The sequence below is a fragment of the Botryllus schlosseri genome, chromosome 6, assembly GCF_051294905.1.
Source record: "Botryllus schlosseri isolate E-star chromosome 6, Bs_hap1, whole genome shotgun sequence".
In the NCBI taxonomy this organism is placed as follows: Eukaryota; Metazoa; Chordata; class Ascidiacea; order Stolidobranchia; family Styelidae; genus Botryllus; species Botryllus schlosseri.
The window spans coordinates 18966063-18983037 of NC_137241.1; the positions used below are offsets into that span (position 1 = coordinate 18966063).

Genomic DNA, 16975 nt, shown 5'->3' on the forward strand with positions numbered 1-16975 from the left:
GCGAGTGGCGACGATGTTTTTACTCCTACGAAAGTTACTTGATGGACTTTGACACTCACACTGAGCGTTTTATTTCTTTTTATAGAATTATTGGCATAAAATATAGGCTTCCTAAATGGAATTCCAAGTTTGAATCGGATTAGGATTGAAATATACAATATTTCTGGATTAGGATCTGAAGCTTCGGATTAGATTAGAAATTTCAAATCCGCTCATCTCTGGAAGTGGAAGTACAAGTGTTTACCAGAGATGATCATGGATTAGGATTTGAAAAAACAGGATTTGTGAAATTTTTTCGGATTGGGATTTTAGAATTTTTTTTCTGAACGGTATAGGATTTGGATTGGATTTACCGAGATTGATATGTCGTTTAGTGAATGGCGACAAAGTTTATTCAGATCAGTTATCAATGTACTTATAGTACATTACATCATGGTACACTCGGTGCCAATGAAGATATGAGAGGTGCATGCTAAGTTATCTTAAATCAAGAGAATTGTTGGTTGTGAAAAAAATTTCCAATCCCTACCTTGCATACCTTAGCATTTTTTCTGAATTTCAAGTTGGAACCAGATTAGGATCGGACATGGATTTGACTATACATAAGTTCTGAATTAGGATTTGCAGCTTCGGATTTGATTAGGACATAAAAATTCTAAATCCGCTCATCTCTGGTGTTTACATCATTGAGCTCAGTGGTCTAGCCCCATCTGGCGATGAGATATCAACACTGCTACGAATGCACCTGTTGGTGCGAACAAAGCCAGAATTAAAATAAGGAATAAATATATAAATATATGCAAATGGCATGAACTCCGTTTCAATCAAATTTTACACATCCCGAACGCGGCTTGAACTGTGAGTGGCACTTCACCATAAAATTCGTCACGGTTGTTTTCACAAGCAGCCATTGGCAGTTCAGAACAAGCCTGTCATTGGTCGTTATGGCGAGTGCATATCTTGGCGGTATAGATGGAGGCCAGCCATTGGACGTTGATGACGAATCAAGGTACAGTTTTACATTCACAAGTCGAGATTGCAATGTATTAGTTGGAGCTCTACGGTCTGTGAGACGTTGTGCCGCGTACCTGTGATAATTTGATATCCTCAGGCTACAGCTGGGCCGCTGAAGTTCCTGTATTTTACCTGATGAAATTTCAGAAACGATCGAGATGACGAACAAGGCAAAGAACCCTTCCGCGAACAGGATATTTATTTACCCATAGCAAATGTCGCCAGAATCATGAAGTATTCAGTACCTCCTAACGGAAAGGTCAGCCCTTGAATTGCCATTGTTGGATTAATAACATCTTATTTACCTAAACTTCAACAATTAGATCGCAAAAGACGCCAAAGAGTGCATGCAGGAATGTGTCTCTGAATTCATTAGCTTTATCACATCCGAAGCGTCCGAGAGATGTGCCCAAGAGAAAAGGAAAACCATCAATGGCGAAGATGTGCTATACGCCATGTCAACCCTCGGCTTCGATCCTTACGTTGAGCCTTTGAAAGTGTACTTGCAAAAGTACAGAGAAGTGAGCGCGAAGTCGTAATTTCTAGGAATTTTGGTTTATTTTTTATCAACCGTGTGTCTGCAGTCTATGAAGACAGAAAAAGCAATGCTACAAGAAGATCTCGCGGGAAGAAGAATAGATTTGAACAACCCGGATGTTGTGCAAAGCCTGATAAGTGGCAATCCGGTCAGCACACTTTCATACCCTTTTCACTCGGATGTAAGTTTACATGGTTGTCTATATAGCCCATCACAAAAATTCATTTTCTGTTATCTAGATTCCAACAGTGATAAGGGAAGCGGAATGATTGGCCGACACTATATCCTTGTACTGCCATTTTTTTTTTGAAATATATTTTTATCTTATAAATACAGAACATTCAGTCCTTGCCATGAACACACGGTGTTGGAATATTTCCATGTTTGTTTTCATGGGGAATTGTACAAACTCAGTTGTGCGACCAGGCTGCCATGATCCATTACCGACGAAAGCATATCAGCAGTACAAGCTCTGGCCTCAGGCATGCAAGACACTTCTTGCTGGCAACTTTTACTCAGTTGCTCCAAGACTTCTGCTGTCTGATGGGTCATCGGAGCCTGTTGATCATAAAGTTATTACGGCGAGCATTCAAGATGTCAGATTAGCCATTCTCACTTTAGCGTTTGAGAGGATATTCATCTGCCCAATTATGTGCCTAGATTCCTCTAATGCGCGTTCCATATCCGCGTAATCTGGGACTTGTATATCTGACAGGCGCATGTGATGCCTTGTGGTGTCGAAGTTCTCGCAGAGCACTTTGTACTGGTCTAAAGTGCGAATGTGTTAAGTAGATGCCACAATATGCAACGATAATCCGTCCAAACCCATTATTAACCTAAGGCAGGTTGAATTTTATCCACAACTGGAGCGAGGTTGGATTTGTGTTGTTTCAGATGAACTGTAAGGTTATGGAGATGCTTCAATTCAGACACTTCATCTTCCAAGTCTTCTAAATCCGTGACCAGTTTGTTATTTTTCTCCCACAGAAAATGTCCTTGCGTTCGAGCCTGAAATAAGAGTCATGCAATGTTGCAGGTAATGTGTTCGCGACTCCGTACGGCAATTAGAAGCTGCATTTGTATAGCATGTGGTTATAATTTTCAAAAACAAATGTTGTCGGAATTCCTACTCGAGTAGAAGTAATATACTAAATTACTACCTGCATAGAATTATCAATTCCCACATTATGAGTTACTATCTGCATAGAATTATCAATTCCCACATTATGAGTTGAAGTAGTTGCGTTTCTTTTATTAGAAAGATGTCGTGATTTTCGAAAAAAATATCAAGTTCCTATAACACAGTCTGACGTATTTAGTTCAATTGTCGGCACTTCTGACCTGGCGGACAGGTAAAACTTAAAAAATTTTGCGGACCGGTGAAAAAAACCAACATCCAACCGAACTTAAATCACGACAATTGTCTGCAATTTAAATGTCATATCGGAAACTGCATTTAATGATTTTATTTTGATAGTAGATATTGATACGTGGTTCTAACTACTTGCTCTATTATTCTGATAAGTGCTGTCTACTTGCGCTGTCGTAATTCAACAAAGTTTGTTCAAGTCACAGTAGCTTTCACATGTAACTTGTCCGAAACTATATTTTGTTTGATGTTTTATATCTCTAATTAATAGGCAAGTGCCTGATTTCTCACTTTTGGGAATTGAGATAAATTCTAATAGATCTGGCAGACCGTTCAGACCAACAACGGTCGACAACCACTGATGTAAACTATCTGAAACTTCTTTTTATTTTACAAACATCAAAAGTAAGTAGTTTTTATTCAATAAAAACCGTCAAGTGGAATTAGCCTAAAATCATAATCCACTGAAGTAGTTGAGCATACATTGTTATTGAACACCTCTGTGTTCATTACATTATATTAATAAAAGTGGCACTTTGGAAGCAGTGAACGGGTATGTAAATGAACAAACATCCTGCAGATCAGAATAAAGAGCTATTAGAGAGTTCAAGAGCATTCGCTTATTATTACTTATTAATATACTTACTATCTTGGCTTTCTTTTGTTTACAATCTTGTGCTAAAAGCTCAAGATATTTAGCCTGTAAATATCTACAATGAAGAAACTCCATCGACTCCGATTTTACCGGTGACAGTGGCGTTGGACTCCTCTTTTCTCTATTGGAGTCTGTTAAGTATCAAAAATTACATTACCGCAGACACCAAACGAGGCCAGTCGGTCCAAACTCAAGGGCCATATACTTTGCTACCAAACCAACACACACACATTCTGCCAAGAAGACACAGAGGTAGAGTGTGACGGCTCGTACCCGACTGGTCGTGGGTTTAATCACTGACCGAGCTAGACTCTAGACCAGGGGTTGCCCGCGAGAGAATTTTTGAAATAGATTGTATTGTATAAAAATGAATTGCTCAAGTTATGTATTGCAAACTTGCAAGGACAACCAAAAGTTTGATTAACCTTATCGCGTAATTTGGGGTGTTGATGACTAAAATATCAGTCCTGATGCAATTGAATAGCGAGGAGCCAGCCGTATTTTTTGTAGATCTTCGTGAATTACTATGATGTAGAACAGGCCTCTGAAACCGTTGTATAGCCTATATTGCGATAATGTAGAATATTTCGTGGCAGATTTATATCACTTGATACTGTTCGTAACACTTCGCGCGGTTTATACTCACTCGGTTTCTCGCATTTATTATTGGTACCCTTTCCTCAAAATTGAAAATGCACCCAATTTATACAATTGAGTCTGACTATATTCGCAATTACGAGAGAACGTGTCGTCCAACATCCGACATTACATGTGCGCTCGCAGAAAGATCGTCGGCAAATGAAACCTTTGCACAAAAAGAATGAAGTATCTTCGATATTTATACGTCCAAAATCTGAGTAATCCTGTCCTTGCCAAGTGAGCCGAGCGATATACAGATGTGACTCGCAGTATATGCAAGTGACATTATTATTGACCGAATTCCTTCAGTCAATTTGAAATATTTTTGCGCTTCGCGCGGTTATAACATTCCTGAGCACTGATTTTTCATGACATAACTGTTATCGATTTTGATACCTATTGTTTTCACCATCATATACCTACTCCGGTTCGCTGCTATCGGACAGCTAAAAAAAGTCATAAACATTCACGTGGCCAACGCAATAGTACACAGATCTCACGTGGCCCTTTGGCCGAAAGGCTGGCCGCCCCTGACATGAATGATATTAAATTTGATGCGTAATAAGTCTTGTTTTCCCCTGTTACCTAATCTGGCTCGCTCCTATCGGTTGACTAAAACATGGCCCACGCAATGGTTCATAAATTGCATGTGGCCCTTCGGCCGAAACGGTTGACTGAATTGTAAAACTGGTATATGCCAGGCACTGGGATAACGTAGAGAGGAGAGTTTGTGGTGGAGACTTGACAATCGGTGTTATTTGCCTCTCTGTAGCCTTACCACCACGAAAGTGCAGAAGAAAATGAAAGGCACTCTGTCCACAATGAAGTATAACCTCATCTATCTACACGCGCACCGATTTTATATTTTAAAACCAAAATTCCTTTCACACTACATGTGACTGCACTTACTAGCATATGAAACATTATCATATACTCACCAATAGAGTTCATTCAAGACCCCGGTTTTCTATGTAATAATGGTATTTTGCTTGATTAGTCAATAGTCATCCTAAAGCTATTACATAAGGTTATGTTTGAATATATGAATGAATGCCTTAGAAATGGCTTCAGTCGATGGCATGTATCCTAACCCCACAGGAAAACACTGGCTATCATATATGTCGGCTACAGCTGCTCATTGCTCATGGATACCAAATACATCAGAAGATTTCGTGTAGAAAAAAAGATGAGACTCACGTTCCGTCGGCTTAGCGATATAAGATTCATCAAGTGCAAGTTCCCTACGTTGATATGTCGATGGTGTTGATGTTTTTTGAGTTGTCCGAATCAGTTGGTCTCCACTCGCACTGAAATACAACAGTGGATTGTATCTAATAGGAAATTGATTTGCAGAAAATTAACATTACTTCAAGCTGCTTGAGGCAGATAATGAAAAGCTCTGTGCAGGCTTCAACAGTGAAGATGGATTTTCTTTTGTTTCTACGGCCCTGCGAGATCTATATTTTGATGGCACATGACATACTTTCAGTGAAGACTCTATAGAAAGAGTGTGAACTTTATGTAATAACAATTACTGTACGTCAACATGTAGGAATGCCTTAGTATGCCAGCATGGTATGCGTTGATTATATTCATGTACTTCTGGACATGCTGTTACCTGCTTTGCTGATGTTGCTTAGACTTGACACAACAACCTGTGGACGCACTGAGTCATTCGCATCAACACTCCTTCCAATAAACCCAGTATTTTTCAACCGTGAATGCACCAATGTTGGATCATGGGAAACTACAATGGGCTTTTTACGATCCATGCTGGGTACCCGTTTTGAGGATTTCATAGTGCTAGTCAGCCTCCCGGTACCCACTGAAATATAAATACAGACCGTGATAATATAAAAATATAGACAAGGCACAGTAGTATGATGCAGTATTTTGAATGCTTACAGTTTTTTGAGGTTTCTAAGACGCCTTGTTTGATCTGAAAAAGTGCACAATATAAGTGATGAAACAATGTTGGTGCCTATTTGCGTCATATAGTGTAAGAAGACAAGTGTCGAGTAACAAGGATGGTGCTTGAGACTGTTAGCTCAAGCTCAGTAAGCTCCTAAATTCCGTGGTTTCCATATTAATATGTGGGTAATTCCAAGGCTACTTGAGAATTTGATTACATTCCTCTTCCACTATAATTTCAATCACTCAATCGGTAAAATTTCACGTAGACATACAGTACCTTGATGTAATCTTTGGAAGACGTGCCTTGGACTAGACTTGCAGTGCTCTCTTGCATCGACTCCGGAGCAGGGCGATACAACTTCTTTTTGGAGGACATAATCAAGCTCAAGATCAATTACAGAATATGCTCGGAAACGAGAGCGACTACTGCTATCACTACTGGTTATGGACTTACGGTTAGAAACAAATGAATAAGAACTACGAAGGCCCGATCGCAATCATAATAAACTGGATATCGGTGAGCATATCATATTCAACAATCCGTGACCGATTTTTCAATTTTAGCGCTACGCTACAGGTGAGAGAGAGAGAGTTCTTGTGGAACTGAAAGATATATTCATGAAGTAGGTTCAGTTCTGTTTATAATATTGATCATCATTTCAAAACAAGACCAGTGACATGAGGTGAGGTTCATGGCCACAGAAAATCAAAGCTGCGCACAAAAATCCGAAGTGTGTGATGACCATTTTTTTAGTCGCCACGCACTGTTGTCCGAGGGACGCGCGGTGAGTTGGTGAGGGCGCGCAGACTCGTGAAAATTAGAGGGAACGTTTTTTATGACTGGTGAGGCATACTGCAGTGACCATCCCCCACCCCACATGATGAAGATATCAAGTATGTAAATAACAACAGCAGCAAGAGATGCGTGTAGGCCGGGGCATCTTCTATGCACGCTGTTAGCCGTTGCAATTCGGCATCTACAATACATGTTTCCTTTATTGAAATAGTCAGTGATTAAATGCAGATTACTCAACGAAAAGGACTAAACGGAAAACTAAAAAATATTTCTAGGTCCTAGGTTTATTCTCCATTGCCATTTGCTCGTCCAATCTCCTTTTTTTTACAAGATTGAAATGGACACTGTATCAGCAAAACTAAATGCTTCACTCAATAACATCAAACTTGATTGAAGACATCATTCAGACTGGACAAAATCAGAATTAAATTCGTGATTTTGATTGGGGACGCCGATTTCCTTGATTCCCAAATATATAAAACATACAAGGCTAGCAGATTGAGTTGTCGTACTGTTTCTTATCCGATTAGCCATCTTCACACGCAGTCTATCAAGGCTACTCCTCGCATCTGTTCCATGTAAGCTAGGCTTACCATACGTCCTCTTTTAAGAGGATTTGTCCTCTTTTTTGAAAGTGTCCTCGGAGGACGCCCTTTTGTCCTCTTTTTTGAGATTTTGTCCTCTTTTTTGAAAATTTAGGTCAGATTTAGAGGAAATTGCGAGTGATATGCCGCAAATTAGCGCAGAAGTGAAGCTCCGGCGGGTATTTCGGAGGGAAAAGCGGTGACTTCAGCTCTAAGCGAAAAGAAGACCTTTTTTTTTTTTTTTTAGTCAACCGATCATGAAGTGGGAAAAATTTACCGGTTTTTGAGAATTCTTCTCCAGTTTTGCATGTCTGAAATTTCTGAAAAAGTGTCCTCTTTTTTCATTTCCGAAATATGGTAAGCCTAATGTTAGCGGTTGTGTCTTACAAAATCTAGAAGTGGGCCGTATTACAAGTTGGCGGATATGGAATCAAACATTGAATATCGACGTTGATCTGACAACTTAACGAGAATACAACAGTATTGCTTCATATTGACATCTTAATCGAATGTATGGAATATATAGTAGGATATGGCGGAATGAGTCTACTTATAATCGAAATACACACGTTATAAATGACAAGGCGCGTGGTAACGAGAAGAATAGATACAAGTCACATTCAAGTCGAAATAGGCTACAAGCAATAAGTTCCACTAAATAAATACTAGGCCTATTCCGACCTCAAGATTCAGGGTTGTAATGACTCGAGTCATGACTCGACTCGAGTCAGAATCGAGTCGCGATTTTCTGGTGACTCGACTTGACTCAGTCATTTTCTAAATATTGAAAAATGACTCGACTCGAGTCAATTTGTGTATTGACTCGTCTTGTACTCGGGTCATTGCACATGACTCGGACCAAGTCATATGACTCGAGACTGGGTCTACCAAGGCAGGTATTTCATCGTAATTTCAAAGAGTAAAGTTATCACACTATTATTATTTCGATTGAATAGTATATTCATATGGAAATGAACCCGAATATTTTCGGCTGACACTCGTCAGGAGTGATCGTCAGCAACTAGTAGAGACGAATAAGAAAGAACATTGTATATTATAACAATCATGACTCGACTGATTGTCATGACATGACTTGATATTTCACAATTATCTCATCAACAGCCATAATCTTCCATGCCATCAAACTATCCGTTGGGATTGCTAGCATTCTGGTTGCACTTTTTATTATTTTGTGATATCATGATAAGTGGGTTCGAAATCGTTCACCATCATAAAGGGAGGCGTGCCTAAAAAGTTCGGGAACCACTGTTTTAGAGTCCTAATAGAAGAACGTGGATAGGGGCTTAAAGAGAGTTAAAATGTAACATATTTACCATTGTTTCGAATCATGACAGCCAAGAGATATTTTTTAATTAACCGTCACTTTTTCATTACCCAATATCAACACAATCACCGAGCAACATCTATTAGCAATGTAATTTAGAAATAAAATTAAAATACGCTGGATGCTATAGCGAAATTATTTCACTCGGCCCGCCAACGTAATAACTTTTCTCATTTGGCCCGCGGAGGAAAATAATTGCCCACCCCTGTCCAAGAAGCTCTTCAAATATGATTATTTCGTCTATCAGTACTGGTAGGCCTACTTGAAAATGCAACTACAAACTGTGAAAAGTGAGGGAAATTAGTGTATTTATGAATGCGAAGCATTCGATAACACCGAGCACAGTTGTAAGAGTGGGATTCACATGACATTAACTCGGAACTGAACAGTCAACACAATGACTCGGACTCGGACTCGAGTCAAAACACCATGACTCGGACTCGGCACTCTACTCCGTGACTTGAACTCGGACTTGACTCGGTGGTGAATTGAAAATGACTCGACTTGACTCGAGTCAAAACTATAAAAGTGAGATTGACTTGTGACTCGGAACCATTATGACTTGGTCACCCTGTCAAGATTGCCTGACCGCGACCTGACCTATCGATCTCGCCTTCCGTGACTTGCCACCGCATTTTTTTGTCGCTTGCTTTTTATTATACTATCTTCTTTTACTTCAGTGTGCAATGTGCTGTGCATGCCTCCACTTTACATCGCCTAGGCCAAGGTGGATGACTACTTCAAGTCGTTTCGTCAGCTTCCTATCTTTTAATTGTATCGCAATTTGGAGTTGTATTAAACTAAAAAAAAATTGCTAATACATCGAACCAACTAACGAAGTCACATGATATAGATATATGGGCGATGGTACCATGATGAGATGATTATATAAATGTATGAACCCTGAGAGGGCGCAGGGCAGGGTTGTAATGACTCGAGTCATGACTCAAATATAGTCACCATGCATTTTCAGATGACTTGACTTGACTCGGGTCATTTTCTCAAAATACGGAAATGACTCGACTCGACTCGAGTCAGTCTGTGTATTGACTCGACTTGGACTCGAGTCATTGCGCATGACTCGAACCAAGTCATATATATGACATCGTCATATGACTCGAGACTCAGACGGCCAAGATCCACATTTCATTATAATTTCGAAGAATAATAGTAAATAACCAGCACACTATAATTGGGATCTCGTATATTGGTACTTGTACTTGAAAATACGACCAGAAACTGCTAAAACTGAGGAAAATTAGTACTGTAAATGCGAACCATTCGATATCACCGAACGGCGTTATAAAAAGTGGGTTTACGCAAGACTTTAAGAGGAAACTGAGCGGCGAACACAATGACTTGGACTCGGGTCATAATACCATGACTTATACTCAATGATATATATATATCATTTATATCATTGCTTATACTCGACCCTCTGCTCGCTGACTTGGACTCGGACTTGACTTGGTGGTGAGTGTATGGTTATGGCTCATACCGTCACGCATGACTTGTGTTCATGTTGACGAAGAATTTGTATCATTAACTATAACTAACCTCCGTAGGTTGGTTAGTTATCTATACATTGACTCACTAGAGTTGAAGCATAGTGTCCTATATGGTGTCGACACAAGCAAATCTCACGGCTAAGTGAAATTGATTCACGTCACAATCTCCATTTGGCTACAGGCAATTTGACGGTCATTTTTGACCGGCTTGCTTAGCATTAAATTTTGTAAAACGGGTATCAATCAAAAGCTGGCTCTGCACTGATTACGAAAATATAAATTTTATTCCGCTCGCGGCCCTGGAACCCCCACAATCACCCTCGAATTTTTGATTGTTATGGAGATTGGCATTGGGACGCAACAATGCTGTCTGGCGAAACGAGAGAGTATCTCAAGAGCAAAAGAGCGGCTGCGCAGCGAGAGTGGGAGAGCTCAGCTGGCGTCACGGCAATGATACCGTAGTATTGCTTCTGACGCAAAAGGTCTCTGGCACTCGGAGAAATCCGAGTGGTGATTGGAAAATGATAAGCCTAATTCCAACGTGAACGTCACTGTTCGGTTAAAACTCCTATGTTCCTGACAAGTGGCTACTCCAAGTTGATTCGACACCTTCCTATCTTTTCATTGTATCGCAGTCTTGTGATGTTTTGAAACGATGAAAATATTAATAAACCTGATTGATTGATTGATTGAAGTGCTATATAGGCCTAGGCTTGGTAATAGAGCATTCCAGTGAAAATCAAAGGTAAGGATTTGGTTTGGACTATTTTGACTGGCCCGACCCGCAAGCTATCTAATAATGGATTGAATCCAGACCGCGATCCCAGTTTAGTTCGACACCCCTGCTGTAAACCTATAATCAACATTTTACCTGCTGCATTCGCGGACCAAGTCCTACCCTTACAGGTCAAGGAAAGGCCGGCAATGTCTGCTCAGTGCTCACTGTTCACACTTGACCAATGCGACTATAGATGGTATCAACAGCGCAACGTATCTCTGGAGGCCTACACAACAAGTGGGTTAGGGCAATCGATATCATAATAATCTGACATATCTAATGCAGACGGCTACTTAGACGGATCTCTATAAGTTGAAGGATAATGCGCGATAATTCGTAGGGCCCTAATGCATTCTGCGGACCCAGTTCTACCCTTACAAGTCAAGGAAAGGCTGGTAATGTGTGCTCCCTTCTACCGATCGAAGCGTCTGTAGCCGTGGTTCCCAACCTTTTTGGCTTCATTCCCCACTTCAGATTTATTCCCCACTACCCCAAACTCTTGAATACCCTTTAAAAATGCCCATCCGTAACATTTGACCAGAAGTTTAGCATAGGGACTTGCTATTGGAAAACCACACCATGCAGTACGCAAGACAATCGCCTATAACAGCGGCGGGCAACTTCTCCAGTCGGCGGGCCGGATATAGGAAAATTGAGTACTTGGCGGGCCGTATTGCTGAATCGATACATTATTCGCCCATTTAGCCACATATACAAGGAATAAATCGTAGCCACATATACAAGGAATAAATCGTATTTAATGACTGTATATTTTTGCAACAGCAAAGTCACTTCAAAGCCAATTCTCGTCGATAATGACGAAGACAATGTGGATTTGATAACAGCATTGTCACACAGGCGCCGTCCATTCTCGGTAATGTCCATTCTCGGTAATGGCATTCTCGGTAATGGTTTTCTCGGTATTGACCGGACACCATCAATACACGGTGCAAGATTTCGAGACGTTCGATTAGCCCGGTACCCCAAATTAACCAAGATATCAATTCATTTGGGTTGAGTAGGTAGCGAGATAGCGTAGTGGTATACAGACATGGGGTAATCGTGATTAGTAATCGTAATCGATTACGACGATTGCAGCATTTTCAAGTAACCGTAATCGCAATCGAGTAGGCCTACATTCGAAAAAAATCCAAAGTAATCGTAATCGTAATCGACTATTTCACATATCTAATCGATTTCTTTGTGAAGGAACGATTACTTTTTATTTGTGCAAGAATTATATAACATGAACTGGACCGTGATCACTCTTAAACAATGTAGAATGCGATATTATACCAGGTAATTGCTGGCAAAAACGTCGGCTTTTCAGATGCTACCGCCGATTATTATGTCACATTAAGTATTAGCTTTGCACGTCCTTGCGCAACGAATTAGCCACACTCAGTAAATAGATATTCAATGTACATTATACATATCGTTGTGTGATTGTAAGAACACCCTCCATGCCTTATATCAGGTTATCAATACACTCAGAAGTCACTACCTTGCAGCAGGATGATAATCACCACTCTGCCTGGTTTCAAATAGTAACTTATGTAGTGATGCTTTTACTATACGCTTGGGTAAATCCAGTTTGACTGTTTCTTCTTGACGAACAGTAGGCCTATTTACGTACGCCGGAAAAAGATTTGAAATTTTGTACTCGTCGAATTGAACATGACGGTTTCCATATCGAAGAATTAAATATCAACCTCGGCTGATATAGCTAATTAAGCTAATGAAAAAGTAAGGTAATGAAAAGTAAGCTAATGAAAAGCTAATGAAGCTAATGAAAAGCTAATTAGGCTAATGAAAAGCTAATTAAGCTAATGAAAGGGTAAGCTAATGAAAAGTATGCTAATGAAAAGCTAATGAAGCTAATGAAAAAGTAAGCTAATGAAAAGTAAGCGAATGAAAAGCTAATGAAGCTAATAACTATGCTGTAGCACGGGGGCCTTTCGACCCGCCTGGCGGGAGGAGACCTTTTAACGTGGCCCATGCATTTCAAAGGGGAGTTTGGACTTTGAAAATTTTCGAGCTCGCCTATACTTTAACGTGGGCGACATAACTGCCGCAACTTTGCCGCGCGTCACCTACCCCAAAACACGCGGCCCTATGGCAAATCGCCTATAGCCTACTTGTTCGGATCGGTTCCAGATTTCGTGTGAGCCTAGTCGTGGGGGGTGTTTGGCCAAGAAATTTTTTTGAAATTTCCCGAAAATTTTTTCGGACTTTAACTTTTTTTCAATTTCGTCCCCATGTTAAAGGATGGGGAAGTTGGACTTGGTCGTTATTACGAGATTTTTCAAAACTTTCGATCGGTTCTGGAGACCCCGCCGTTTGCCAGATCGGTGCGATTTCTTCACAGGACTCAAATTTAGATTTATAAGATTTTTTTTTAATTCAGATTTTAATTTTGTTGTGAGTCCATCATCTGGATATTCGATTTCAAATAAGGATTTCTGAATCATGATTACAATAGTGCCTATTCAGATTCAGACCGACTAGTGGTTGTCAAAATTTTCGACCTCGCGGCACCCTCTGTAAATGAAAAATAGTCCGCGGCACCCTGGCACAGTGATTCTCGGCCTTTTTTCGCTAACGGCACCCTGCAAACCGGAAGATTTGACGTCACCGAAAGACATACAGAGGTTTGTTTTGAGGTGTTCATGGTGTGTGTCGACTACTATGGTCATAGTCATTTACACCCGGCAATTTTCTTCATTTCGATTCCGTAGCGTCCGACTTGTACCACGGCCCACATTCTTGGTTTTTATAAGACACTGCTTACACGGATGAGATGGCGAGGAGGAGCCTAAAAAACGTTCATCACCTAGGTAGGAATTCCAGAGTCGTCCCCGGTCGGACTCGAACCATCGTAAGGGGGCGTGTCTTAAAAAGTTTGAGAACCACTGTTCTAAGGTATATATTTTTTACGTTCAATTTCTGGCGAGACAGCCGCGATCTCGAGGCCCACGCAGTTTGAAAGGTTTCAGCTGCTAAACATCACGGAAATCCTAAGCAAGATTGACCAAATTCGGATCACGAGTGTGATTTCAGATTGATGGCCACTCCAGTATTCATATTTTCAGTGATGTGCTTTTAAAATCGATTCGCGCGTGTCTTCGTTCTCTGTGTGCGTAGAATTAGGGTATTTATATTTCATCTGCACATAGTAAAAGCGTGTTTGAAGCTAACATTGATATGATGCTGTCAGCCTTGTGTGTCCTGCAATTATACCAAAAGTGGAATTAGTAAATATATGAACAGATTGCTGCACACAGATTCAAATATCAATCCTGTTCAAAGAATTGAGACAACCGACTTTCGTCTCTATATTTTTGACTATTTATTTAAACTATTATTTGATAGTTTTGGTTATTGAGGTCGACCAGCCTATTAAATCTCGCCACTGTTTCTGACACGTGTACCCTACGATATCATCAAAGCAATATTTGCTTTGTTTTAACTAAGCATATCTCCATGTCATCACTTGCTATAATCAAACACCAATATTGCGTTTTGGTTTATAATCCCAATTTCATAAGTGGGGCCCGCGAATGGATTCAGATGTTGAATGCGGCCCGCGAGCTCAAAAGTTTGCCCACCCCTGTCCTAGAGCCATGACGAGGGTACCGGCATGTTCTACTGCGTCCGCTGCGTCGAACGATACCAGAAAAGTGGGAATCGAAAAAAAAATTAAAAATTATTTTTTTTCTAAAAAACGACCAAGTCCAACTTCCCTATCCTTTAACATGCGAATGAAATTGAAAAGTGCAAAGTCCGAAAAAATTTTCGGAAAATTTCAAGTATAGGTGGTTTGTTTTGTGGTAGGCGACGCGCGGCAAAGTTGCGGCAGTTATGTCACCCACGTTATAGCTTAGGCGAGCTCGAAAATTTTCAAAGTCCAAACTCCCCTTTGAAATGCATGGGCCACGTTAAAAGGTCTGCTCCCGCCAGGTGGGTCGAAAGGCCCCCGTGCTACAGCATAGTTATTAGCCTAATTAGGTTTTCATTAGCTTCATTAGCATTTCATTAGCTTCCTTTTCATTAGCTTACTTTTTCATTAGCTTAATTAGCTTTTTATTAGCTTCATTAGCATTTCATTAGCTTACTTTTCATTAGCTTACTTTTTCATTAGCTTAATTACCTTTTTATTAGCTTACTTTTCATTAGCTTACTTTTTCATTAGCTTAATTAGCTTTTCATTAGCTTCATTAGCTTTTCATTAGCTTACTTTTCATTAGCTTACTTTTTCATTAGCTTAATTAGCTTTTCATTAGCTTCAATAGCTTTTCATTAGCTTAATTAGCTTTTGATTAGCTTAATTAGCTTCATTAGCTTGTCATTAGCTTGCATGTACAAAATAAAGGCACCCGCTGCTTTCGTATTGTAACTTTCGCTACGGATATTTTTGGATAGTTTTGGCGAGACGTGACTTTTCATTTCAAGTCAAAAGTAAAAATCGTCCGCTCGGCAAACAAACACGGACAGTAAACACGTTTTGATAGGAATGGTACGTACAAGCAAATATAAATCAATTAGCCCCAACCTTAGACTTTGCAAAGACTAGCTACTCGATCTGCTCAGATGGACAATTACAAGATTCTTCGGAAAAGCTACTTTTCCGGATTCTGGGCGGCATTATTCGGATTTGCGTGTATTTTTGGTTGAGATTATTCGGATTTGGACGAATAGTTCGTCAGAGACTCGATCTGACGGACGGATATACATCACTACTCTGCTATACAAATCCCCTAGTGGAGAAATTTTTTGAAAATAGACGTGCAACTCTATCTCTGAAAACAATATTGCATGGCAAGTTGTAGAACAGTTGATCAAACCATATTTGTCTGCAGTTCCCCTTTTCGAAAAATGCTTAGGTCTGCCCCCCCCCCCCGTACTTTAAGGACGAGGGGCAAGAGTTCGAAGTCCGGTCGATCTTTTCGAGTTGCGACCTCACTGTTGGAAATAGCTTGCCCACTCGACTAATTAACGCTTTAATATTTGTAGGGCCTAAGTGCTATGTTTGGGATCAAACCAAGGTTGTGATTAACAACCATAGGGTATGCGCTCATACCATCTGGTTCGAGCCTGATGAATACATCCTGAATTCACCGCTGCGACTGCCAATACGGGGATGTTTATTATAGTAGGTTATATTTCTGCCTTCGTTCTATGACTAGTAAATCAACTGAGATAGTGCACACATTGAATTTAATGCTGCACCCAGTTATTAACTTTGATGTGAATATATTCCAAACAAAGCAACCAATATTATACGTTCCGGGTCACAACACTAAACAGTATGATCCTTTATGATACGATGCATGCAGAAATATTCTGAAGATTTGATTTTGTAGCTCTCCAAAATACATCATTTTGACCAAAATGCTACAGAGCATCTTTGATATACAAAGGGTTATATATATCAGTGGCCCTTCTTTCAATTTCGACATACTGGTCGCTATGGGATACAATATCACGTTCGAAACATTTTGTGGAAAATAACCAGAGCTAGCGTAGAGGGTGTGTTCTGACGGAAAGAAAGCGGGAGGAAAAATTTCGAGATTAGGCAGATTTTGTCGAGTGTTAATTGTCATTGGAATTTTGAACTGTTGTTCAACTATATAATCATTTATGTCTGTCTATTCGTCTCTCTCTCGCGTACCTGATCTTGGTCCTATGATCAGTCAATAATTTTAATTCAACAGGAGATTGAGTAGCAATGTTGAATCGGTATCGATAGCATCACGACAGGTGTACCGACCGAAAGTCAAATAAGTATAACAATCTTGAAATTTGAGAAACAAGGACACGTTTCTGAGCACCTGT

The 16975-nt window shown here is 40.1% G+C and overlaps 2 protein-coding genes across 2 annotated transcripts; one reads left to right on the top strand and one right to left on the bottom strand.

The window, feature by feature from the left end:
* Positions 1–848: 848 nt before the first annotated feature.
* On the top strand, positions 849–1910 carry LOC145441369 (uncharacterized). Its single transcript, XM_080319211.1, has 5 exons — positions 849–1009; positions 1162–1273; positions 1338–1535; positions 1599–1733; positions 1792–1910. The coding sequence occupies exons 1-5, from the start codon at positions 945–947 to the stop codon at positions 1819–1821; spliced, it is 540 nt and encodes a 179-aa protein (XP_080175337.1). The 5' UTR covers positions 849–944; the 3' UTR covers positions 1822–1910.
* Positions 1837–6652, bottom strand: LOC145441368 (uncharacterized). The gene is made up of 9 exons (XM_080319210.1): positions 6407–6652; positions 6121–6154; positions 5816–6040; positions 5583–5712; positions 5413–5522; positions 3568–3707; positions 2389–2560; positions 2169–2320; positions 1837–2110 (listed from the first exon to the last, which is right to left on the bottom strand). Exons 1-9 carry the CDS (start codon positions 6503–6505, stop codon positions 1943–1945), a joined length of 1230 nt encoding a protein of 409 aa, XP_080175336.1. The 5' UTR covers positions 6506–6652; the 3' UTR covers positions 1837–1942.
* Between the last annotated feature and the right edge of the window lie 10323 nt (positions 6653–16975).

What these genes read in the sequence shown, in the direction of transcription:
- LOC145441369 (XM_080319211.1), top strand. Translation starts at nt 945, where the DNA reads ATGGCGAGTGCATATCTTGGCGGTATAGATGGAGGCCAGCCATTGGAC. An exon ending in ACTTGCAAAAGTACAGAGAA is followed by an intron (nt 1,536 to 1,598) that starts GTGAGCGCGAAG and finishes GTGTGTCTGCAG; the next exon opens with TCTATGAAGACAGAAAAAGC. An exon ending in CATACCCTTTTCACTCGGAT is followed by an intron (nt 1,734 to 1,791) that starts GTAAGTTTACAT and finishes TCTGTTATCTAG; the next exon opens with ATTCCAACAGTGATAAGGGA.
- LOC145441368 (XM_080319210.1), bottom strand. Translation starts at nt 6,505, where the DNA reads ATGTCCTCCAAAAAGAAGTTGTATCGCCCTGCTCCGGAGTCGATGCAA. An exon ending in CTTCCAAAGATTACATCAAG is followed by an intron (nt 6,155 to 6,406) that starts GTACTGTATGTC and finishes GCACTTTTTCAG; the next exon opens with ATCAAACAAGGCGTCTTAGA. An exon ending in TAAAATTCAACCTGCCTTAG is followed by an intron (nt 2,321 to 2,388) that starts GTTAATAATGGG and finishes TTCGCACTTTAG; the next exon opens with ACCAGTACAAAGTGCTCTGC.